The 26503-nt window shown below is 52.8% G+C and overlaps 1 protein-coding gene across 2 annotated transcripts in view; it reads left to right on the forward strand.

Moving 5' to 3' along the window:
- EIF2B4 (eukaryotic translation initiation factor 2B subunit delta) overlaps positions 1–24211 on the forward strand; it is a 124402-nt gene extending 100191 nt beyond the window's left edge. For both annotated transcript variants that reach the window (XM_088464322.1, XM_088464323.1), the window contains exons 12-13: positions 22522–22702; positions 23963–24211. In XM_088464322.1, coding sequence (XP_088320448.1) covers positions 22522–22702; positions 23963–24162 — 381 coding nt within the window. In that variant the 3' untranslated portion in view covers positions 24163–24211. The remainder of the gene's footprint in view (positions 1–22521; positions 22703–23962) is intronic.
- The last annotated feature ends 2292 nt before the right edge of the window (positions 24212–26503 follow it).

Below are 26503 nucleotides of genomic sequence, written 5' to 3' on the forward strand. Positions count from 1 at the left end.
GGCACTGGGGCCTGACGTATGATGTATAACGCTGTATGAGGAGACTGAGCAGGATGAGGTCACTAGGTGCCGACACTGGGGCCTGACGTATGATGTATAACGCTGTATGAGGAGACTGAGCAGGATGAGGTCACTAGGTGGTGGTGGCACTGGGGCCTGACGTATGATGTATAACGCTGTATGAGGAGACTGAGCAGGATGAGGTCACTTGGTGGTGGTGGCACTGGGGCCTGACGTATGATGTATAACGCTGTATGAGGAGACCGAGCAGGATGAGGTCACTAGGTGGTAGTGCCGGCACTGGGGTCTGACGTATGATGTATAACGCTGTATGAGGAGACTGAGCAGGATGAGGTCACTAGGTGGTGGTGGCACTGGGGCCTGACGTATGATGTATAACGCTGTATGAGGAGACTGAGCAGGATGAGGTCACTAGGTGGTGGTGGCACTGGGGCCTGACGTATGATGCATAACGCTGTATGAGGAGACTGAGCAGGATGAGGTCACTAGGTGGTGGTGGCACTGGGGCCTGACGTATGATGTATATCGCTGTATGAGGAGACTGAGCAGGATGAGGTCACTATGTGGTGGCACTGGGACCTGACGTATGATGTATAACGCTGTATGAGGAGACTGAGCAGGATGAGGTCACTAGGTGGTGGTGGCACTGGGGCCTGACGTATGATGTATAACGCTGTATGAGGAGACTGAGCAGGATGAGGTCACTAGGTGGTGGCACTGGGGCCTGACGTATGATGTATAGCGCTGTATGAGGAGACTGAGCAGGATGAGGTCACTAGGTGGTGGTGCCGGCACTGGGGTCTGACGTATGATGTATAACGCTGTATGAGGAGACAGAGCAGGATGAGGTCACTAGGTGGTGGTGCCGGCACTGGGGTCTGACGTATGATGTATAACACTGTATGAGGAGACTGAGCAGGATGAGGTCACTAGGTGGTGGCACTGGGGCCTGACGTATGATGTATAACGCTGTATGAGGAGACTGAGCAGGATGAGGTCACTAGGTGGTGGCACTGGGGCCTGACGTATGATGTATAACGCTGTATGAGGAGACTGAGCAGGATGAGGTCACTAGGTGGTGGTGGCACTGGGGCCTGACGTATGATGTATAACGCTGTATGAGGAGACTGAGCAGGATGAGGTCACTTGGTGGTGGTGGCACTGGGGCCTGACGTATGATGTATAACGCTGTATGAGGAGACCGAGCAGGATGAGGTCACTAGGTGGTAGTGCCGGCACTGGGGCCTGACGTATGATGTATAACGTTGTATGAGGAGACTGAGCAGGATGAGGTCACTAGGTGGTGGCACTGGGGCCTGACGTATGATGTATAACGTTGTATGAGGAGACTGAGCAGGATGAGGTCACTAGGTGGTGGTGGCACTGGGGCCTGACGTATGATGTATAACGCTGTATGAGGAGACTGACCAGGATGAGGTCACTAGGTGGTGGTGGCACTGGGGCCTGACGTATGATGTATAACGCTGTATGAGGAGACTGAGCAGGATGAGGTAACTAGGTGGTGGCACTGGGGTCTGACGTATGATGTATAACGCTGTATGAGGAGACTGAGCAGGATGAGGTCACTAGGTGGTGGTGGCACTGGGGCCTGACGTATGATGTATAACGCTGTATGAGGAGACTGAGCAGGATGAGGTCACTAGGTGGTGGTGGCACTGGGGCCTGACGTATGATGCATAACGCTGTATGAGGAGACTGAGCAGGATGAGGTCACTAGGTGGTGGTGGCACTGGGGCCTGACGTATGATGTATATCGATGTATGAGGAGACTGAGCAGGATGAGGTCACTATGTGGTGGCACTGGGACCTGACGTATGATGTATAACGCTGTATGAGGAGAATGAGCAGGATGAGGTCACTAGGTGGTGGTGGCACTGGGGCCTGACGTATGATGTATAACGCTGTATGAGGAGACTGAGCAGGATGAGGTCAGTAGGTGGTGGCACTGGGGCCTGACGTATGATGTATAGCGCTGTATGAGGAGAATGAGCAGGATGAGGTCACTAGGTGGTGGTGGCACTGGGGCCTGACGTATGATGTATAATGCTGTATGAGGAGACTGAGCAGGATGAGGTCACTAGGTGGTGGTGGCACTGGGGCCTGACGTATGATGTATAACGCTGTATGAGGAGACTGAGCAGGATGAGGTCACTAGGTGGTGGTGCCGGCACTGGGGTCTGACGTATGATGTATAACGCTGTATGAGGAGACAGAGCAGGATGAGGTCACTAGGTGGTGGTGCCGGCACTGGGGTCTGACGTATGATGTATAACGCTGTATGTGGAGACTGAGCAGGATGAGGTCACTAGGTGGTGGCACTGGGGCCTGACGTATGATGTATAACGCTGTATGAGGAGACTGAGCAGGATGAGGTCACTAGGTGGTGGCACTGGGGCCTGACGTATGATGTATAACGCTGTATGAGGAGACTGAGCAGGATGAGGTCACTAGGTGCCGACACTGGGGCCTGACGTATGATGTATAACGCTGTATGAGGAGACTGAGCAGGATGAGGTCACTAGGTGGTGGTGGCACTGGGGCCTGACGTATGATGTATAACGCTGTATGAGGAGACTGAGCAGGATGAGGTCACTTGGTGGTGGTGGCACTGGGGCCTGACGTATGATGTATAACGCTGTATGAGGAGACCGAGCAGGATGAGGTCACTAGGTGGTAGTGCCGGCACTGGGGCCTGACGTATGATGTATAACGCTGTATGAGGAGACTGAGAAGGATGAGGTCACTAGGTGGTGGTGGCACTGGGGCCTGACGTATGATGTATAACGCTGTATGAGGAGACTGAGCAGGATGAGGTCACTAGGTGGTGGTGGCACTGGGGCCTGACGTATGATGTATAACGCTGTATGAGGAGACTGAGCAGGATGAGGTCACTAGGTGGTGGCACTGGGGCCTGACGTATGATGTATAATGCTGTATGAGGAGACTGAGCAGGATGAGGTCACTAGGTGGTGGCACTGGGGCCTGACGTATGATGTATAACGCTGTATGAGGAGACTGAGCAGGATGAGGTCACTAGGTGGTGGCACTGGGGCCTGACGTATGATGTATAACGTTGTATGAGGAGACTGAGCAGGATGAGGTCACTAGGTGGTGGCACTGGGGCCTGACGTATGATGTATAACGTTGTATGAGGAGACTGAGCAGGATGAGGTCACTAGGTGGTGGTGGCACTGGGGCCTGACGTATGATGTATAACGCTGTATGAGGAGACTGACCAGGATGAGGTCACTAGGTGGTGGTGGCGGCACTGGGGCCTGACGTATGATGTATAACGCTGTATGAGGAGACTGAGCAGGATGAGGTAACTAGGTGGTGGCACTGGGGTCTGACGTATGATGTATAACGCTGTATGAGGAGACTGAGCAGGATGAGGTCACTAGGTGGTGGTGGCACTGGGGCCTGACGTATGATGTATAACGCTGTATGAGGAGACTGAGCAGGATGAGGTCACTAGGTGGTGGTGGCACTGGGGCCTGACGTATGATGCATAACGCTGTATGAGGAGACTGAGCAGGATGAGGTCACTAGGTGGTGGTGGCACTGGGGCCTGACGTATGATGTATATCGCTGTATGAGGAGACTGAGCAGGATGAGGTCACTATGTGGTGGCACTGGGACCTGACGTATGATGTATAACGCTGTATGAGGAGACTGAGCAGGATGAGGTCACTAGGTGGTGGTGGCACTGGGGCCTGACGTATGATGTATAACGCTGTATGAGGAGACTGAGCAGGATGAGGTCACTAGGTGGTGGCACTGGGGCCTGACGTATGATGTATAGCGCTGTATGAGGAGAATGAGCAGGATGAGGTCACTAGGTGGTGGTGGCACTGGGGCCTGACGTATGATGTATAATGCTGTATGAGGAGACTGAGCAGGATGAGGTCACTAGGTGGTGGTGGCACTGGGGCCTGACGTATGATGTATAACGCTGTATGAGGAGACTGAGCAGGATGAGGTCACTAGGTGGTGGTGCCGGCACTGGGGTCTGACGTATGATGTATAACGCTGTATGAGGAGACAGAGCAGGATGAGGTCACTAGGTGGTGGTGCCGGCACTGGGGTCTGACGTATGATGTATAACGCTGTATGAGGAGACTGAGCAGGATGAGGTCACTAGGTGGTGGCACTGGGGCCTGACGTATGATGTATAACGCTGTATGAGGAGACTGAGCAGGATGAGGTCACTAGGTGGTGGCACTGGGGCCTGACGTATGATGTATAACGCTGTATGAGGAGACTGAGCAGGATGAGGTCACTAGGTGGTGGTGGCACTGGGGCCTGATGTATGATGTATAACGCTGTATGAGGAGGCTGAGCAGGATGAGGTCACTAGGTGGTTGTGGTGGTGGCACTGGGGCCTGACGTATGATGTATAACGCTGTATGAGGAGACTGAGCAGGATGAGGTCACTAGGTGGTGGTGGCACTTGGGCCTGACGTATGATGTATAACGCTGTATGAGGAGACTGAGCAGGATGAGGTCACTAGGTGGTGGCACTGGGGCCTGACATATGATGTATAACGCTGTATGAGGAGACTGAGCAGGATGAGGTCACTAGGTGGTGGTCCCGGCACTGGGGTCTGACGTATGATGTATAACGCTGTATGAGGAGACTGAGCAGGATGAGGTAACTAGGTGGTGGCACTGGGGCCTGACGTATGATGTATAACGTTGTATGAGGAGACTGAGCAGGATGAGGTCACTAGGTGGTGGCACTGGGGCCTGACGTATGATGTATAACGCTGGATGAGGAGACTGAGCAGGATGAGGTCACTAGGTGGTGGCACTGGGGCCGGACGTATGATGTATAATGCTGTATGAGGAGACTTAGCAGGATGAGATCACTAGGTGGTGGTGGCACTGGGGCCTGACGTATGATGTATAACGCTGTATGAGGATACTGAGCAGGATGAGGTCACTAGGTGGTGGTGGCACTGAGGCCTGACATATTATGTATAACGCTGTATGAGGAGACTGAGCAGGATGAGGTCACTAGGTGGTGGCACTGGGGCCTGACGTATGATGTTTAATCGCTGTATGAGGAGACTGAGCAGGATGAGGTCACTAGGTGGTGGTAGCACTGGGGTCTGACGTATGATGTATAACGCTGTACGAGGAGACTGAGCAGGATGAGGTCACTAGGTGATGGTGGCACTGGGGCCTGACGTATGATGTATAATGCTGTATGAGGAGACTGAGCAGGATGAGGTCACTAGGTGATGGTGGCACTGGGGCCTGACGTATGATGTATAATGCTGTATGAGGAGACTGAGCAGGATGAGGTCACTAGGTGGTGGCACTGGGGCCTGACGTATGATGTATAACGCTGTATGAGGAGACTGAGCAGGATGAGGTCACTAGGTGGTGGCACTGGGGCCTGACGTATGATGTATAGCGCTGTATGAGGAGACTGAGCAGGATGAGGTCACTAGGTGGTGGTAGCACTGGGGTCTGACGTATGATGTATAACGCTGTACGAGGAGACTGAGCAGGATGAGGTCACTAGGTGATGGTGGCACTGGGGCCTGACGTATGATGTATAATGCTGTATGAGGAGACTGAGCAGGATGAGGTCACTAGGTGGTGGCACTGGGGCCTGACGTATGATGTATAATGCTGTATGAGGAGACTGAGCAGGATGAGGTCACTAGGTGGTGGCACTGGGGCCTGACGTATGATGTATAACGCTGTATGAGGAGACTGAGCAGGATGAGGTCACTATGTGGTGGCACTGGGACCTGACGTATGATGTATAACGCTGTATGAGGAGACTGAGCAGGATGAGGTCACTAGGTGGTGGTGGCACTGGGGCCTGACGTATGATGTATAGCGCTGTATGAGGAGAATGAGCAGGATGAGGTCACTAGGTGGTGGTGCCGGCACTGGGGCCTGACGTATGATGTATAACGCTGTATGAGGAGACTGAGCAGGATGAGGTCACTAGGTGGTGGCACTGGGGCCTGACGTATGATGTATAACGCTGTATGAGGAGACTGAGCAGGATGAGGTCACTAGGTGGTGGTGGCACTGAGGCCTGACATATGATGTATAATGCTGTATGAGGAGACTGAGCAGGATGAGGTCACTATGTGGTGGCACTGGGACCTGACGTATGATGTATAACGCTGTATGAGGAGACTGAGCAGGATGAGGTCACTAGGTGGTGGCACTGGGGCCTGACGTATGATGTATAACGCTGTATGAGGAGACTGAGCAGGATGAGGTCACTAGGTGGTGGCACTGGGGCCTGACGTATGATGTATAGCGCTGTATGAGGAGAATGAGCAGGATGAGGTCACTAGGTGTTGATGGCACTGGGGCTTGACGTATGATGTATAACGCTGTATGAGGAGACTGAGCAGGATGAGGTCACTAGGTGGTGGCACTGGGGCCTGACGTATGATGTATAACGCTGTATGAGGAGACTGAGCAGGATGAGGTCACTAGGTGATGGTGGCACTGGGGCCTGACGTATGATGTATAACGCTGTATGAGGAGACTGAGCAGGATGAGGTCACTAGGTGGTGGTGGCACTGGGGCCTGACGTATGATGTATAACGCTGTATGAGGAGACTGAGCAGGATGAGGTCACTAGGTGGTGGCACTGGGGCCTGACGTATGATGTATAACGCTGTATGAGGAGACTGAGCAGGATGAGGTCACTAGGTGGTGGTCTCGGCACTGGGGTCTGACGTATGATGTATAATCGCTGTATGAGGAGACTGAGCAGGATGAAGTCACTAGGTGGTGGCTCTGGGGCCTGACGTATGATGTATAGCGCTGTATGAGGAGACTGAGCAGGATGAGGTCACTAGGTGGTGGTCCCGGCACTGGGGTCTGACGTATGATGTATAACGCTGTATGAGGAGACTGAGCAGGATGAGGTCACTAGGTGGTGGTAGCACTGGGGCCTGACGTATGATGTATAACGCTGTATGAGGAGACTGAGCAGGATGAGGTCACTAGGTGGTGGCACTGGGGTCTGACGTATGATGTATAACGCTGTATGAGGAGACTGAGCAGGATGAGGTCACTAGGTGGTGGTGCCGGCACTGGGGCCTGACGTATGATGTTTAACGCTGTATGAGGAGACTGAGCAGGATGAGGTCACTAGGTGGTGGTGGCACTGGGGCCTGACGTATGATGTATAACGCTGTATGAGGAGACTGAGCAGGATGAGGTCACTAGATGCCGGCACTGGAGCCTGACGTATGATGTATAATGCTGTATGAGGAGAGTGAGCAGGATGAGGTCACTAGGTGGTGGTGGCACTGGGGCCTGATATATGATGTATAACGCTGTATGAGGAGGCTGAGCAGGATGAGGTCACTAGGTGGTGGTGGTGGCACTGGGGCCTGACGTATGATGTATAACGCTGTATGAGGAGACTGAGCAGGATGAGGTCACTAGGTGGTGGTGGCACTGGGGCCTGACGTATGATGTATAACGCTGTATGAGGAGACTGAGCAGGATGAGGTCACTAGGTGGTGGTCCCGGCACTGGGGTCTGACGTATGATGTATAACGCTGTATGAGGAGACTGAGCAGGATGAGGTCACTAGGTGGTGGTAGCACTGGGGCCTGACGTATGATGTATAACGCTGTATGAGGAGACTGAGCAGGATGAGGTCACTAGGTGGTGGTAGCACTGGGGCCTGACGTATGATGTATAACGCTGTATGAGGAGACTGAGCAGGATGAGGTCACTAGGTGGTGGCACTGGGGTCTGACGTATGATGTATAACGCTGTATGAGGAGACTGAGCAGGATGAGGTCACTAGGTGGTGGTGGCACTGGGGCCTGACGTATGATGTATAACGCTGTATGAGGAGACTGAGCAGGATGAGGTCACTAGGTGGTGGCACTGGGGCCTGACGTATGATGTATAGCGCTGTATGAGGAGAATGAGCAGGATGAGGTCACTAGGTGGTGGTGCCGGCACTGGGGCCTGACGTATGATGTATAACGCTGTATGAGGAGACTGAGCAGGATGAGGTCACTAGGTGGTGGTGGCACTGGGGCCTGACGTATGATTTATAACGCTGTATGAGGAGACTGAGCAGGATGAGATCACTAGATGCCGGCACTGGAGCCTGACGTATGATGTATAACGCTGTATGAGGAGACTGAGCAGGATGAGGTCACTAGGTGGTGGCACTGGGGCCTGACGTATGATGTATAACGCTGTATGAGGAGACTGAGCAGGATGAGGTTACTAGGTGGTGGCACTGGGGCCTGACGTATGATGTATAACGCTGTATGAGGAGACTGAGCAGGATGAGGTCACTAGGTGGTGGTGCCGGCACTGGGGCCTGACGTATGATGTATAACGCTGTATGAGGAGACTGAGCAGGATGAGGTCACTAGGTGGTGGCACTGGGGCCTGACGTATGATGTATAACGCTGTATGAGGAGACTGAGCAGGATGAGGTCACTAGGTGGTGGCACTGGGGCCTGACGTATGATGTATATCGCTGTATGAGGAGACTGAGAAGGATGAGGGCACTAGGTGGTGGTGGCACTGGGGTCTGACGTATGATGTATAACGCTGTATGAGGAGACTGAGAAGGATGAGGTCACTAGGTGGTGGTGGCACTGGGGTCTGACGTATGATGTATAACGCTGTATGAGGAGACTGAGCAGGACGAGGTCACTAGGTGGTGGTGCCGGCACTGGGGTCTGACGTATGATGTATAACGCTGTATGAGGAGACTTAGCGGAATGACATCACTAGGTGGTGGTGGCACTGGGGCCTGACGTATGATGTATAATGCTGTATGAGGAGACTGAGCAGGATGAGGTCACTAGGTGGTGGCACTGGGGCCTGACGTATGATGTATAACGCTGTATGAGGAGACTGAGCAGGATGAGGTCACTAGGTGCCGACACTGTGGCCTGACGTATGATGTATAACGCTGTATGAGGAGACTGAGCAGGATGAGGTCACTAGGTGGTGGTCGCACTGGGGCCTGACGTATGATGTATAACGCTGTATGAGGAGACTGTGCAGGATGAGGTCACTAGGTGCCGACACTGGGGCCTGACGTATGATGTATAACGCTGTATGAGGAGACTGAGCAGGATGAGGTCACTAGGTGGTGCCGACACTGGGGCCTGACGTATGATGTATAACGCTGTATGAGGAGACTGAGCAGGATGAGGTCACTAGGTGCCGGCACTGGGGCCTGACGTATGATGTATAACGCTGTATGAGGAGACTGAGCAGGATGAGGTCACTAGGTGGTGGTGGCACTGGGGCCTGACGTATGATGTATAACGCTGTATGTGGAGACTGAGCAGGATGAGGTCACTAGGTGGTGGCACTGGGACCTGACGTATGATGTATAACGCTGTGTGAGGCGACTGAGCAGGATGAGGTCACTAGGTGGTGGCACTGGGGCCTGACGTATGATGTATAATCGCTGTATGAGGAGACTGAGCAGGATGAAGTCACTAGGTGCCGGCACTTCGGCCTGACGTATGATGTATAACGCTGTATGAGGAGACTGAGCAGGATGAGGTCACTAGGTGGTGGCACTGGGGCCAGACGTATGATGTATAACGCTGTATGAGGAGACTGAGCAGGATGAGGTCACTAGGTGGTGGCACTGGGGCCTGACGTATGATGTATAACGCTGTATGAGGAGACTGAGCAGGATGAGGTCACTAGGTGGTGGTGCCGGCACTGGGGTCTGACGTATGATGTATAACGCTGTATGAGGAGACTGAGCAGGATGAGGTCACTAGGTGGTGGCGGCGGCACTGGGGCCTGACGTATGATGTATAACGCTGTATGAGGAGACTGAGCAGGATGAGGTAACTAGGTGGTGGCACTGGGGTCTGACGTATGATGTATAACGCTGTACGAGGAGACTGAGCAGGATGAGGTCACTAGGTGGTGGTGGCACTGGGGCCTGACGTATGATGTATAACGCTTTATTAGGAGACTGAGCAGGATGAGGTCACTAGGTGGTGGTGCCGGCACTGGGGTCTGACGTAAGATGTATAACGCTGTATGAGGAGAATGAGCAGGATGAGGTCACTAGGTGGTGGTGCCGGCACTGGGGTCTGACGTATGATGTATAACGCTGTATGAGGAGACTGAGCAGGATGAGGTCACTAGGTGGTGGCACTGGGGCCTGACGTATGATGTATAATGCTGTATGAGGAGACTGAGCAGGATGAGGTCACTAGGTGGTGGTTGCACTGGGGCCTGACGTATGATGTATAACGCTGTATGAGGAGACTGAGCAGGATGAGGTCACTAGGTGGTGGCACTGGGGTCTGACGTATGATGTATAGCGCTGTATGAGGAGACTGAGCAGGATGAGGTCACTAGGTGGTGGTGGTGGTACTGGGGCCTGACGTATGATGTATAACGCTGTTTGAGGAGACTGAGCAGGATGAGGTTACTAGGTGGCGGCACTGGGGCCTGACTTATGATGTATAACGCTGTATGAGGAGACTGAGCAGGACGAGGTCACTAGGTGGTGGTGCCGGCACTGGGGTCTGACGTATGATGTATAACGCTGTATGAGGAGACTGAGCAGGATGAGGTCACTAGGTGGTGGCACTGGAGCCTGACGTATGATGTATAATTCTGTATGAGGAGACTGAGCAGGATGAGGTCACTAGGTGGTGGTGGCACTGGGACCTGACGTATGATTTATAACGCTGTATGAGGAGAATGAGCAGGATGAGGTCACTAGGTGGTGGTGGCACTGGGGCCTGACGTATGATGTATAACGCTGTATGAGGAGACTGAGCAGGATGAGGTCACTAGGTGGTGGCACTGGGGCCTGACGTATGATGTATAACGCTGTATGAGGAGACTGAGCAGGATGAGGTCACTAGGTGGTGGCACTGGGGCCTGACGTATGATGTATAATTCTGTATGAGGAGACTGAGCAGGATGAGGTCACTAGGTGGTGGTGGCACTGGGACCTGACGTATGATTTATAACGCTGTATGAGGAGAATGAGCAGGATGAGGTCACTAGGTGGTGGTGGCACTGAGGCCTGACGTATGATGTATAACGCTGTATGAGGAGACTGAGAAGGATGAGGTCACTAGGTGGTGGCACTGGGGCCTGACGTATGATGTATAACGCTGTATGAGGAGACTGAGCAGGATGAGGTCACTAGGTGGTGGTGCCGGCACTGGGGTCTGACGTATGATGTATAACGCTGTATGAGGAGACTGAGCAGGATGAGGTCACTAGGTGGTGGTGCCGGCACTGGGGTCTGACGTATGCTGTATAACGCTGTATGAGGAGACTGAGCATAATGAGGTCACTAGGTGGTGGCACTGGGGCCTGACGTATGATGTATAATGCTGTATGAGGAGACTGAGCAGGATGAGGTCACTAGGTGGTGGTGGCACTGGGGCCTGACGTATGATGTATAACGCTGTATGAGGAGACTGAGCAGGATGAGGTCACTAGGTGCCGGCACTGGGGTCTGACGTATGATGTATAACGCTGTATGAGGAGACTGAGCAGGATGAGGTCACTAGGTGCCGGCACTGGAGCCTGACGTATGATGTATAATGCTGTATGAGGAGAGTGAGCAGGATGAGGTCACTAGGTGGTGGTGGCACTTGGGCCTGACCTATGATGTATAATGCTGTATGAGGAGACTGAGCAGGATGAGGTCACTATGTGGTGGCACTAGGACCTGACGTATGATTTATAACGCTGTATGAGGAGACTGAGCAGGATGAGGTCACTAGGTGGTGGTGGCACTGGGGCCTGACGTATGATGTATAACGCTGTATGAGGAGACTGAGCAGGATGAGGTCACTAGGTGGTGGTGGCACTGGTGCCTGATGTATGATGTATAACGCTGTATGAGGAGGCTTAGCAGGATGAGGTCACTAGGTGGTGGTGGTGGCACTGGGGCCTGACGTATGATGTATAACGCTGTATGAGGAGACTGACCAGGATGAGGTCACTAGGTGGTGGTGGCACTGGGGCCTGACGTATGATGTATAACGCTGTATGAGGAGACTGAGCAGGATGAGGTCACTAGGTGGTGGCACTGGGGCCTGACGTATGATGTATAACTCTGTATGAGGAGACTGAGCAGGATGAGGTCACTAGGTGGTGGTCCCGGCACTGGGGTCTGACGTATGATGTATAACGCTGTATGAGGAGACTGAGCAGGATGAGGTAACTAGGTGGTGGCACTGGGGCCTGACGTATGATGTATAATGCTGTATGAGGAGACTTAGCAGGATGAGATCACTAGGTGGTGGTGGCACTGGGGCCTGACGTATGATGTATAACGCTGTATGAGGAGACTGAGCAGGATGAGGTCACTAGGTGGTGGTGGTGGCACTGGGGCCTGACGTATGATGTATAACGCTGTATGAGGAGACTGAGCAGGATGAGGTTACTAGGTGGTGGCACTGGGGCCTGACTTATGATGTATAACGCTGTATGAGGAGACTGAGCAGGACGAGGTCACTAGGTGGTGGTGCCGGCACTGGGGTCTGACGTATGATGTATAACGCTGTATGAGGAGACTGAGCAGGATGAGGTCACTAGGTGGTGGCACTGGGGCCTGACGTATGATGTATAATGCTGTATGAGGAGACTGAGCAGGATGAGGTCACTAGGTGGTGGCACTGGGGCCTGACGTATGATGTATAAAGCTGTATGAGGAGACTGAGCAGGATGAGGTCACTAGGTGGTGGTGGCACTGGGGCCTGACGTATGATGTATAACGCTGTATGAGGAGACTGACCAGGATGAGGTCACTAGGTGGTGGTGGCACTGGGGCCTGACGTATGATGTATAACGCTGTATGAGGAGACTGAGCAGGATGAGGTAACTAGGTGGTGGCACTGGGGTCTGACGTATGATGTATAACGCTGTATGAGGAGACTGAGCAGGATGAGGTCACTAGGTCGTGGTGGCACTGAGGCCTGACATATGATGTATAACGCTGTATGAGGAGACTTAGCGGAATGAGATCACTAGGTGGTGGTGGCACTGGGGCCTGACGTATGATGTATAACGCTGTATGAGGATACTGAGCAGGATGAGGTCACTAGGTGGTGGCACTGGGGCCTGACGTATGATGTTTAATCGCTGTATGAGGAGACTGAGCAGGATGAGGTCACTAGGTGGTGGTAGCACTGGGGCCTGACGTATGATGTATAACGCTGTATGAGGAGACTGAGCAGGATGAGGTCACTAGGTGGTGGCACTGGGACCTGACTTATGATGTATAACGCTGTATGAGGAGACTGAGCAGGATGAGGTTACTAGGTGGTGGAACTGGGGCCTGACGTATGATGTATAACGCTGTATGAGGAGACTGAGCAGGATGAGGTCACTAGGTGGTGGTGGTGGCACTGGGGCCTGACGTATGATGTATAACGCTGTATGAGGAGACTGAGCAGGATGAGGTTACTAGGTGGTGGCACTGGGGCCTGACTTATGATGTATAACGCTGTATGAGGAGACTGAGCAGGACGAGGTCACTAGGTGGTGGTGCCGGCACTGGGGTCTGACGTATGATGTATAACGCTGTATGAGGAGACTTAGCGGAATGACATCACTAGGTGGTGGTGGCACTGGGGCCTGACGTATGATGTATAACGCTGTATGAGGATACTGAGCAGGATGAGGTCACTAGGTGGTGGTGGCACTGAGGCCTGACATATGATGTATAACGCTGTATGAGGAGACTGAGCAGGATGAGGTCACTAGGTGGTTGCACTGGGGCCTGACGTATGATGTTTAATCGCTGTATGAGGAGACTGAGCAGGATGAGGTCACTAGGTGGTGGTGGTAGCACTGGGGCCTGACGTATGATGTATAACGCTGTATGAGGAGACTGAGCAGGATGAGGTCACTAGGTGGTGGCACTGGGACCTGACGTATGATGTATAACGCTGTATGAGGAGACTGAGCAGGATGAGGTCACTAGGTGGTGGCACTGGGGCCTGACTTATGATGTATAACGCTGTATGAGGAGACTGAGCAGGATGAGGTTACTAGATGGTGGAACTGGGGCCTGACGTATGATGTATAACGCTGTATGAGGAGACTGAGCAGGATGAGGTCACTAGGTGGTGGTGGTGGCACTGGGGCCTGACGTATGATGTATAACGCTGTATGAGGAGACTGAGCAGGATGAGGTCACTAGGTGGTGGTGCCGGCACTGGGGTCTGACGTATGATGTATAACGCTGTATGAGGAGACTGAGCAGGATGAGGTCACTAGGTGGTGGTGCCGGCACTGGGGTCTGACGTATGCTGTATAACGCTGTATGAGGAGACTGAGCATAATGAGGTCACTAGGTGGTGGCACTGGGGCCTGACGTATGATGTATAATGCTGTATGAGGAGACTGAGCAGGATGAGGTCACTAGGTGGTGGTGGCACTGGGGCCTGACGTATGATGTATAACGCTGTATGAGGAGACTGAGCAGGATGAGGTCACTAGGTGGTGGTGGCACTGGGGCCTGACGTATGATGTATAACGCTGTATGAGGAGACTGACCAGGATGAGGTCACTAGGTGGTGGTGGCACTGGGGCCTGACGTATGATGTATAACGCTGTATGAGGAGACTGAGCAGGATGAGGTAACTAGGTGGTGGCACTGGGGTCTGACGTATGATGTATAACGCTGTATGAGGAGACTGAGCAGGATGAGGTCACTAGGTCGTGGTGGCACTGAGGCCTGACATATGATGTATAACGCTGTATGAGGAGACTTAGCGGAATGAGATCACTAGGTGGTGGTGGCACTGGGGCCTGACGTATGATGTATAACGCTGTATGAGGAGACTGAGCAGGATGAGGTCACTAGGTGGTGGCACTGGGGCCTGACTTATGATGTATAACGCTGTATGAGGAGACTGAGCAGGATGAGGTTACTAGGTGGTGGAACTGGGGCCTGACGTATGATGTATAACGCTGTATGAGGAGACTGAGCAGGATGAGGTCACTAGGTGGTGGTGGTGGCACTGGGGCCTGACGTATGATGTATAACGCTGTATGAGGAGACTGAGCAGGATGAGGTTACTAGGTGGTGGCACTGGGGCCTGACTTATGATGTATAACGCTGTATGAGGAGACTGAGCAGGACGAGGTCACTAGGTGGTGGTGCCGGCACTGGGGTCTGACGTATGATGTATAACGCTGTATGAGGAGACTTAGCGGAATGACATCACTAGGTGGTGGTGGCACTGGGGCCTGACGTATGATGTATAACGCTGTATGAGGATACTGAGCAGGATGAGGTCACTAGGTGGTGGTGGCACTGAGGCCTGACATATGATGTATAACGCTGTATGAGGAGACTGAGCAGGACGAGGTTACTAGGTGGTGGAACTGGGGCCTGACGTATGATGTATAACGCTGTATGAGGAGACTGAGCAGGATGAGGTCACTAGGTGGTGGTGGTGGCACTGGGGCCTGACGTATGATGTATAACGCTGTATGAGGAGACTGAGCAGGATGAGGTTACTAGGTGGTGGCACTGGGGCCTGACTTATGATGTATAACGCTGTATGAGGAGACTGAGCAGGACGAGGTCACTAGGTGGTGGTGCCGGCACTGGGGTCTGACGTATGATGTATAACGCTGTATGAAGAGACTGAGCAGGATGAGGTCACTAGGTGGTGGCTCTGGGGCCTGACGTATGATGTATAACGCTGTATGAGGAGACTGAGCAGGATGAGGTCACTAGGTGACGGCACTGGGGCCTGACGTATGATGTATAACGCTGTATGAGGAGACTGAGCAGGATGAGGTCACTAGGTGGTGGTGCTGGCACTGGGGCCTGGCCTAACGTATGATGTATAACGCTGTATGAGGAGACTGAGCAGAATGAGGTCACTAGGTGGTGGTGGCACTGGGGCCTGACGTATGATCTATAACGTTGTATGAGGAGACTGAGCAGGATGAGGTCACTAGGTGCCGGCACTGGGGCCTGACGTATGATGTATAGCGCTGTATGAGGAGACTGAGCAGCATGAGGTCACTAGGTGATGGTGGCACTGAGGCCTGACGTATGATATATAACGCTGTATGAGGAGACTGAGCAGGATGAGGTCACTAGGTGGTGGTGGCACTGGGGCCTGACGTATGATGTATAACGCTGTATGAGGAGACTGAGCAGGATGAGGTCACTAGGTGGTGGTGGCACTGGGGCCTGACGTATGATGTATAACTCTGTATGAGGAGACTGAGCAGGATGAGGTCACTAGGTGGTGGTGGCGGCTCTGGGGCCTGACGTATGATGTATAACGCTGTATGAGGAGACTGAGCAGGATGAGGTCACTAGGTGGTGGTGGCACTGGGGCCTGACGTATGATGTATAACGCTGTATGAGGAGACTGAGCAGGATGAGGTCACTAGGTGCCGGCACTGGGGCCTGACGTATGATGTATAACGCTGTATGAGGAGACTGAGCAGGATGAGGTCACTAGGTGGTGGTGGCACTGGGGCCTGACGTATGATGTATAACGCTGTATGAGGAGACTGAGCAGGATGAGGTCACTAGGTGGTGGCACTGGGACCTGACGTATGATGTATAACGCTGTATGAGGCGACTGAGCAGGATGAGGTCACTAGGTGGTGGCACTGGGGCCTGACGTATGATGTATAATCGCTGTATGAGGAGACTGAGCAGGATGAAGTCACTAGGTGCCGGCACTTCGGCCTGACGTATGATGTATAATGCTGTATGAGGAGACTGAGCAGGATGAGGTCACTAGGTGGTGGCACTGGGGCCTGACGTATGATGTATAACGCTGTATGAGGAGACTGAGCAGGATGAGGTCACTAGGTGGTGGCACTGGGGTCTGACGTATGATGTATAGCGCTGTATGAGGAGACTGAGCAGGATGAGGTCACTAGGTGGTGGTGGCACTGGGGCCTGACGTATGATGTATAACGCTGTATGAGGAGACTGAGCAGGATGAGGTCACTAGGTGGTGGCAATGGGGCCTGACGTATGATGTATAATGCTGTATGAGGAGACTGAGCAGGATGAGGTCACTAGGTGGTGGCACTGGGGCCTGACGTATGATGTATAACGCTGTATGAGGAGACTGAGCTGGATGAGATCACTAGGTGGTGGTGGCACTGGGGCCTGACGTATGATGTATAACGCTGTATGAGGAGACTGACCAGGATGAGGTCACTAGGTGGTGGTGGCACTGGGGCCTGACGTATGATGTATAACGCTGTATGAGGAGACTGAGCAGGATGAGGTAACTAGGTGGTGGCACTGGGGTCTGACGTATGATGTATAACGCTGTACGAGGAGACTGAGCAGGATGAGGTCACTAGGTGATGGTGGCACTGGGGCCTGACGTATGATGTATAACGCTGTATGAGGAGAGTGAGCAGGATGAGGTCACTAGGTGGTGGTGGCACTGGGGCCTGACGTATGATGTATAACGCTGTATGAGGAGACTGAGCAGGATGAGGTCACTAGGTGGTGGCACTGGGGCCTGACGTATGATGTATAACGCTGTATGAGGAGACTGAGCAGGATGAGGTCACTAGGTGATGGTGGCACTGGGGTCTGACGTATGATGTATAACGCTGTATGAGGAGACTGAGCAGGATGAGGTCACTAGGTGGTGGTTGCACTGGAGCCTGACGTATGATGTATAACGCTGTATGAGGAGACTGAGCAGGATGAAGTCACTGGGTGCCGGCACTTCGGCCTGACGTATGATGTATAATGCTGTATGAGGAGACTGAGCAGGATGAGGTCACTAGGTGGTGGCACTGGGGCCTGACGTATGATGTTTAACGCTGTATGAGGAGAGTGAGCAGGATGAGGTCACTAGGTGGTGGTGGCACTGGGGCCTGACGTATGATGTATAACGCTGTATGAGGAGACTGAGCAGGATGAGGTCACTAGGTGGTGGCACTGGGGTCTGACGTATGATGTATAGCGCTGTATGAGGAGACTGAGCAGGATGAGGTCACTAGGTGGTGGTGGCACTGGGGCCTGACGTATGATGTATAACGCTGTTTGAGGAGACTGAGCAGGATGAGGTCACTAGGTGGTGGTGGTGGCACTGGGGCCTGACGTATGATGTATAACGCTGTATGAGGAGACTGAGCAGGTTGAGGTTACTAGGTGGTGGCACTGGGGCCTGACTTATGATGTATAACGCTGTATGAGGAGACTGAGCAGGATGAGGTCACTAGGTGGTGGTGCCGGCACTGGGGTCTGACGTATGATGTATAACGCTGTATGAGGAGACTGAGCAGGATGAGGTCACTAGGTGGTGGCAATGGGGCCTGACGTATGATGTATAATGCTGTATGAGGAGACTGAGCAGGATGAGGTCACTAGGTGGTGGCACTGGGGCCTGACGTATGATGTATAACGCTGTATGAGGAGACTGAGCTGGATGAGATCACTAGGTGGTGGTGGCACTGGGGCCTGACGTATGATGTATAACGCTGTATGAGGAGACTGACCAGGATGAGGTCACTAGGTGGTGGTGGCACTGGGGCCTGACGTATGATGTATAACGCTGTATGAGGAGAGTGAGCAGGATGAGGTCACTAGGTGGTGGTGGCACTGGGGCCTGACGTATGATGTATAACGCTGTATGAGGAGAGTGAGCAGGATGAGGTCACTAGGTGGTGGTGGCACTGGGGCCTGACGTATGATGTATAACGCTGTATGAGGAGACTGAGCAGGATGAGGTCACTAGGTGGTGGCACTGGGGCCTGACGTATGATGTATAACGCTGTATGAGGAGACTGAGCAGGATGAGGTCACTAGGTGATGGTGGCACTGGGGTCTGATGTATGATGTATAACGCTGTATGAGGAGACTGAGCAGGATGAGGTCACTAGGTGGTGGTTGCACTGGAGCCTGACGTATGATGTATAACGCTGTATGAGGAGACTGAGCAGGATGAGGTCACTAGGTGATGGTGGCACTGGGGTCTGACGTATGATGTATAACGCTGTATGAGGAGACAGAGCAGGATGAGGTCACTAGGTGGTGGTGGCACTGGAGCCTGACGTATGATGTATAACGCTGTATGAGGAGACTGAGCAGGATGAGGTCACTAGGTGGTGGCACTGGGGCCTGACGTATGATGTATAACGATGTATGAGGAGACTGAGAAGGATGAGGTCACTAGGTGGTGGTGGCACTGGTGCCTGACGTATGATGTATAACGCTGTATGAGGAGACTGAGCAGGATGAGGTCACTAGGTGGTGGCACTGGGGCCTGACGTATGATGTATAACGCTGTATGAGGAGACTGAGCAGGATGAGGTCACTTGGTGGTGCCCGCACTGGGGCATGACGTATGATGTATAACGCTGTATGAGGAGACTGAGCAGGATGAGGTCACTAGGTGGTGGTGGCACTGGGGTCTGACGTATGATGTACTACCCTTTTTGAGGAGACTGAGCAGGATGGGGTCACTAGGTGGTGGTGGCACTGGGGTCTGACGTATGATGTATAACGCTGTATGAGGAGACTGAGCAGGATGAAGTATCTTGGTGGTGGTGGCACTGGGACCTGACGTATGATGTATAACGCTGTATGAGGAGGCTGAGCAGGATGAGGTCACTAGGTGATGGTGGCACTGGGGCCTGACGTATGATGTATAACGCTGTATGAGGAGACTGAGCAGTATGAGGTCACTAGGTGGTGCCGGCACTGGGGTCTAACGTATGATGTATAACGCTGTATGAGGAGACTGAGCAGGATGAGGTCACTAGGTGGTGGCACTGGGACCTGACGTATGATGTATAACGCTGTATGAGGAGACTGAGCAGGATGAGGTCACTAGGTGGTGGTGGCACTGGGGCCTGATGTATGATGTATAACGCTGTATGAGGAGACTGAGCAGGATGAGGTCACTAGGTGGTGGTGCTGGCACTGGGGCCTGGCCTAACGTATGATGTATAACGCTGTATGAGGAGACTGAGCAGGATGAGGTCACTAGGTGGTGCCGGCACTGGGGCATGGCGTATGATGTATAACGCTGTATGAGGAGACTGAGCAGGATGAGGTCACTAGGTGGTGGCACTGGGGCCTGACGTATGATGTATAACGCTGTATGAGGAGAATGACCAGGATGAGGTCACTAGGTGCTGGCACTGGGGCCTGACGTATGATGTATAACGCTGTATGAGGAGACTGAGCAGGATGAGGTCACTAGGTGGTGGTGGCACTTTGGCCTGACGTATGATGTATAACGCTGTATAAGGAGACTGAGCAGGATGAGGTCACTAGGTGGTGGTGGCACTGGGGCCTGACGTATGATGTATAACGCTGTATGAGGAGACTGAGCAGAATGAGGTCACTAGGTGGTGGTGGCACTGGGGCCTGACGTATGATGTATAACGCTGTATGAGGAGACTGAGCAGGATGAGGTCACTTGCTGCCGGCACGACTTATGATGTATAGCGCTGTATGAGGAGACTGAGCAGGATGAGGTCACTAGGTGGTGGTGGCACTGGGGCCTGACGTATGATGTATAATGCTGTATGAGGAGGCTGAGCAGGATGAGGTCACTAGGTGGTGGTGGCACTGGGGCCTGACGTATGATGTATAACGCTGTATGAGGAGACTGAGCAGGATGAGGTCACTAGGTGGTGGTGGCACTGGGGCCTGACGTATGATGTATAATGCTGTATGAGGAGGCTGAGCAGGATGAGGTCACTAGGTGGTGGCACTGGGGCCTGACGTATGATGTATAGCGCTGTACGAGGAGACTGAGCAGGATGAGGTCACTAGGTGGTGGCACTGGGGCCTGACGTATGATGTATAACGCTGTATGAGGAGACTGAGCAGGATGAGGTCACTAGGTGGTGGTGGCACTGGGGCCTGACGTATGATGTATAACGCTGTATGAGGAGACGTCACTAGGTGGTGGCACTGGGGCCTGACGTATGATGTATAACGCTGTATGAGGAGACTGAGCAGGATGAGGTCACTATGTGGTGGCACTGGGGCCTGACGTATGATGTATAACGCTGTATGAGGAGACTGAGCAGGATGAGGTCACTAGGTGGTCGCTCTGGGGCCTGACGTATGATGTATAACGCTGTATGAGGAGAGTGAGCAGGATGAGGTCACTAGGTGGTGTCTCTGGGGTCTGACGTATGATGTATAACGCTGAATGAGGAGACTGAACAGGATGAGGTCACTAGGTGGTGGCGGCACTGGGGCCTGACGTATGATGTATAACGCTGTATGAGGAGACTGAGCAGGATGAGGTCACTAGGTGGTGGTGGCACTGGGATCTGACGTATGTTGTATAACTCTGTATGAGGAGACTGAGCAGGATGAGGTCACTAGGTGGTGGTGGCACTGGGGCCTGACGTATGATGTATAACGCTGTATGAGGAGACTGAGCAGGGTGAGGTCACTAGGTGGTGGTGGCACTGGGACCTGACGTATGATGTATAACGCTGTATGAGGAAGCTGAGCAGGATGAGGTCACTAGGTGGTGGTGGCACTGGGGCCTGACGTATGATGTATAACGCTGTATGAGGAGACTGAGCAGGATGAGGTCACTAGCTGCCGGCACGACTTATGATGTATAGCGCTGTATGAGGAGACTGAGCAGGATGAGGTCACTAGGTGGTGGTGGCACTGGGGCCTGACGTATGATGTATAATGCTGTATGAGGAGGCTGAGCAGGATGAGGTCACTAGGTGGTGGTGGCACTGGGGCCTGACGTATGATGTATAACGCTGTATGAGGAGATTTGTCACTAGGTGGTGGCACTGGGGCCTGACGTATGATGTATAACGCTGTATGAGGAGACTGAGCAGGATGAGGTCACTAGGTGGTGGTGGCACTGGGGCCTGACGTATGATGTATAACGCTGTATGAGGAGACATGTCACTAGGTGGTGGCACTGGGGCCTGACGTATGATGTATAACGCTGTATGAGGAGACTGAGCATGATGAGGTCACTAGGTGGTGGCTCTGGGGCCTGACGTATGATCTATAACGCTGTATGAGGAGACTGAGCAGGATGAGGTCACTAGGTGGTGGCGGCACTGGGGCCTGACGTATGATGTATAACGCTGTATGAGGAGACTGAACAGGATGAGGTCACTAGGTGGTGGTGGCACTGGGGCCTGATGTATGATGTATAACGCTGTATGAGGAGACTGAGCAGGATGAGGTCACTAGGTGGTGGCACTGGGGCCTGACGTATGATGTATAATGCTGTATGAGGAGACTGAGCAGGATGAGGTCACTAGGTGGTGGCACTGGGGCCTGACGTATGATGTATAACGCTGTATGAGGAGACATTTACTTCCGTGCACGCACTGCGGGCGTTGTTAGTGCCGTCTTACATGTGACTATGACTCAGTCCTATATGTGTAACGTCATTCATCACCAAAGGCTACAGCTCAGACTTCTATATTCTCTCTGCCCTCTAAGGACCATAACTATATAACTCACATATCATGTCTTCTCCTCAGGTGTCTAAGGTCTTCCTGGGCGCGCACGCACTACTAGCGAATGGATACGTCATGTCACGTGTGGGCACCTCCCAGATAGCACTGATTGCGAAAGCCCACAATGTCCCCGTGTTGGTGTGCTGCGAGACCTACAAGTTCTGCGAGAAGGTGCAGACAGACTCCTTTGTCTCTAACGAATTAGGTGAGGATGACATCACATACATCTAGTGCTGCGTGCCCCTTCTCAGAGCCACACCCCCAGTGACATCACATACATCTGGAGCTGCGAGCCCCTTCTCCGAGCCACGCCCCCAGTGACATCACATACATCTGGTGCTGCGTGCCCCTTCTCAGAGCCACGCCCCCAGTGACATCACATACATCTAGTGCTGCGTGCCCCTTCTCAGAGCCACGTCCCCAGTGACATCACATACATCTAGTGCTGCGTGCCCCTTCTCAGAGCCACGCCCCCAGTGACATCACATACATCTAGTGCTGTCTGTCTTCCCAGAGCCACATCCCCAGTGACATCACATACATCTAGTGCTGTCTGTCTTCCCAGAGCCACGTCCCCAGTGACATCACATACATCTAGTGCTGCGTGCCCCTTCTCAGAGCCACGCCCCCAGTGACATCACATAACTCTAGTGCATCTTATCCCTTCTCATAGCCACGTCCTGTGACCTTGCATAAATCTAGTGTTGCATCTTCCTTGTAGCCATGCCCTCAGTGACATCACACAACTGTAGGGCTGCATCATCCTTGTAGCTACGCCCCCAGTGACTTCAGATAGGCCACACAGTACTAGATTTTTCCCGTAGTCTCACCCCCAGCTAATTACCATTCACATCTGTCCCCTGCCCCAGTGGAGCTTACACTCTATATTCCCTATCACATGATCACACACACACACATTTGGGGTAATTTTGTGGGAAGCCAATTAACCTACCAGAATATTTTTGGAGTGTGGGAGGAAACCGGAGTACCCGGAGGAAACCCACGCAAGCACAGGGAGAATATACAAACTCCACACAGGGTCGTGGTGGGAATCGAACCGATGACCTCAGTGCTGTGAGGCAGTAACGCTGACCATAACGCCGTCTATGCTGCCCATCACATAAATCTAGTGATGCGTGACCTTTTTCGTGTCCACTCCCCCGGTGACATCACATCACTCCAGTGCTTAGTCTCCTTTCTCATAGCCACGCCCCCAGTGACATCACATCACTAGTGCTGCAGGTGGTTGGGTCACAAACCTATTTACTGTCAGTGTGACAGGCGCTGGATACAGAATCTGTACAGACTATCACACGTCAACATTACATTATAGCGCCATTATTTACTAACGTGTAGTTATTGGCGGCATCTCGGTGGATTGGTGTCCTGCGAAGTGTCGTCCTCCCAGTATAGACGTAGATTCACCATTATCTCTAACACTATCTCCGTCTCTCGCTGTAACCAGATGATCCAGACGACCTGATCGTCACCCGGAAGGGGCGATGTCCCCTGAGACAGTGGGAGAAGAACCAATTTCTGCGGCTCCTGAACTTGGTGTATGACGTGACGCCCCCTGACCTGGTGGATTTAGTGATCACGGACCTGGGGATGATCCCCTGCACATCTGTACCGGTGGTGCTGCGCGTGAAGAGTGGGGAGCAATAATGGGGAATCCTGGATTATAGAAGTCTCTTATTAAACTCTTTGTCTCCTCCTCTGATGTGATGTCGTTAGTTCTGTAAGTCCGTGTCTCCTGCAGAGTGCCGGGCGTGTGCCGTGCCCCTGCCTGTATGTGTATAGAGAGAGGTGTGTGTGTGTATATATCTCTCTATCTCTGTATATAATATATCACACCGTTATGTACGGTCACCAGCGCTGGTTGTATGCTCTTCCCGGTAACGTCCCACCAGCCGGGATTCCTCTGAAGAAATTACTGCACCTCTTCTTAGGTCTCCCCCTATATTACCATATTGAGCAAAGTGCCAAATACACTATAACCAGCTCTATAAAACACTGGCAACTATCATTTATTTATTATCATTTATGTATTTATGAAAACAAAAATTACATTTCTTCAGGGTCCATAATGCTCCACAGGGAGACAATGGGGTGTAGCTGGGACCTGGAGGACCGGACACCAACAGCAAAGCTTTTCAATCCCAGGATGCTCCGGTCCTTCCCCCTATACCCCGCCCACAGCTCCGGTCCTTCCCCCTATACCCCGCCCACAGCCTGAGGGCACTACAGCTTCGTTGGTGTCTGGCAGGAGCTGGATCACCGTTATACAGTGGGGCTGTATTAAGCAGCTCAAGCTGTAATTTTATGATTTAATTTACTTTTTTATTTGTTTACCAAATGGGTGACCAGCACCAGACTGTCCTCCGGACGTCGGTGGTGCCACCCCATCACCCCTCCGCCACGCCATGACACCAAGCCTGTGCTAGGTACTCCCGGACCCCAGACTGCAGCCCGGAATTCAGGAGATCGGTAAGACAGAACCCCGTTCCGGTCTTAGGAGACAGACTGAGACGCTGATGTGGACACTGGTTCACCCAGGACTCAACTGGATCACCGGGGCATATAATACACTGGTGCAGGGCATATGTCGAGGCCAGGAGACCCGGTGGTTAACGTCGGCATAGGGGAGAAGGCGCTCTCCCTGTGGCCCCTTCCCCAGCTCAGGGCACCATTCCACTGTGGTCTTGCTGCTCCTCCCTCACCCTCCGCCCCGTCCGAGACTCACTGCAGCCATTTTCTGCATTCAGGTCTCCGGGAACGCTGGGTCCAGTCTCCCTGTATATCTCTCCCACGGGCCAGGTCATACAGCGTTATATCCTACCAGCCACTGCGGTCTGTGTCAGTGATTGTAGTGCCAATTGCAGATGGCATAGGTACGTCTTCCGGCAGTCAAAAGAGCTTGGCGGCAATGCCAAAGTCTTTTGAGGGCGGAGACTTTGGTTCCATCTCTGTGGTGGTCATTCTGGTAGTGGGACTTTGGAAAGTGGACTTAATCAGCAGACCACGTTTTTCCCAAGGTAGTGGTCTGTCTGTGCCTCTCCAGTGGTGGTCTTCCTACCGTTCAGGAGTGAGCCTTCCAGGGGGGGGGGGGGATCTCATGGCCTCTCGACATGTTTGCAACACTGCACAGTTTTGGATAGGATGCGGATTACCGCTGGCTTCCGCAAGTGGCTGCCTTGACTGTTCTGTGGAATTTTTCATCCAGAGCATCTGTTTCCACTGTCCACAGTTCTGTCAGGTCTCCAGGGGCATTAATGCTTCCTGGAGGGGGGTCATTCAGGTGGCTCCAGGCTGGCTACGCTGATAATGGTAGGAGGATGGTCTCCCGAGGTCGATTGGCCATGGTGGCGTCTTCCACTTCTTCCAGCCCTGCTGTAACTAGGCTTGTTTCTACCAGGGTACTTCCTTAGTAATTTTTTGCGCCTGGCCTTCTGTGCCTGAGAATGAGAGAGCTGCAAGTCTCTCTCTCTCTCTCGTGGTTTGTACTAGGCTGCTAGCCCGGACTCCGTTTCCATATCGTGCTTACCTCCTGGTTTGGAAACTAAGCATCTCGTGGTGTAACCGTTACAAGTTTCCGCCTTTTATTTCTTGGCCTTCCTTCGGGAGGGTTTGGAGTCCGCTTGCAGACTTAATTTTGTGACATTACAGGCTTTGTACCCGTAATTTTCTTTCCAGCTGCGTTTGCCTCTCCTTCCAAAGGTCCAACCCATTTTTACATGGTGTGCTGCATATTTAGCCACTGTTTCGTCTTCACATGGAGCCGTGGAATCTTCATCTAATCTTATTGTGGTGTTCAATGGATCTTCAGTTAGGTTGCTAAAGCTGGTCTACCTTATGGCTATGGCCTTCCCTCTGCATAGTTCTGTATTTACGGTTTGCAAGCTGCCTTTGCTCGTCTTCCACGAATATTGTGCGGTTCTTGGTACCGGTTTTCAGATGCCAGCCGACACTGGTTTGGAATGTTGTTCTTCTGCCTTTGGCGAATTCC

Source organism: Taudactylus pleione, unplaced genomic scaffold, assembly GCF_031769625.1.
Source record: "Taudactylus pleione unplaced genomic scaffold, aTauple2 ptg001636l, whole genome shotgun sequence".
Taxonomy (NCBI): domain Eukaryota; kingdom Metazoa; phylum Chordata; class Amphibia; order Anura; family Myobatrachidae; genus Taudactylus; species Taudactylus pleione.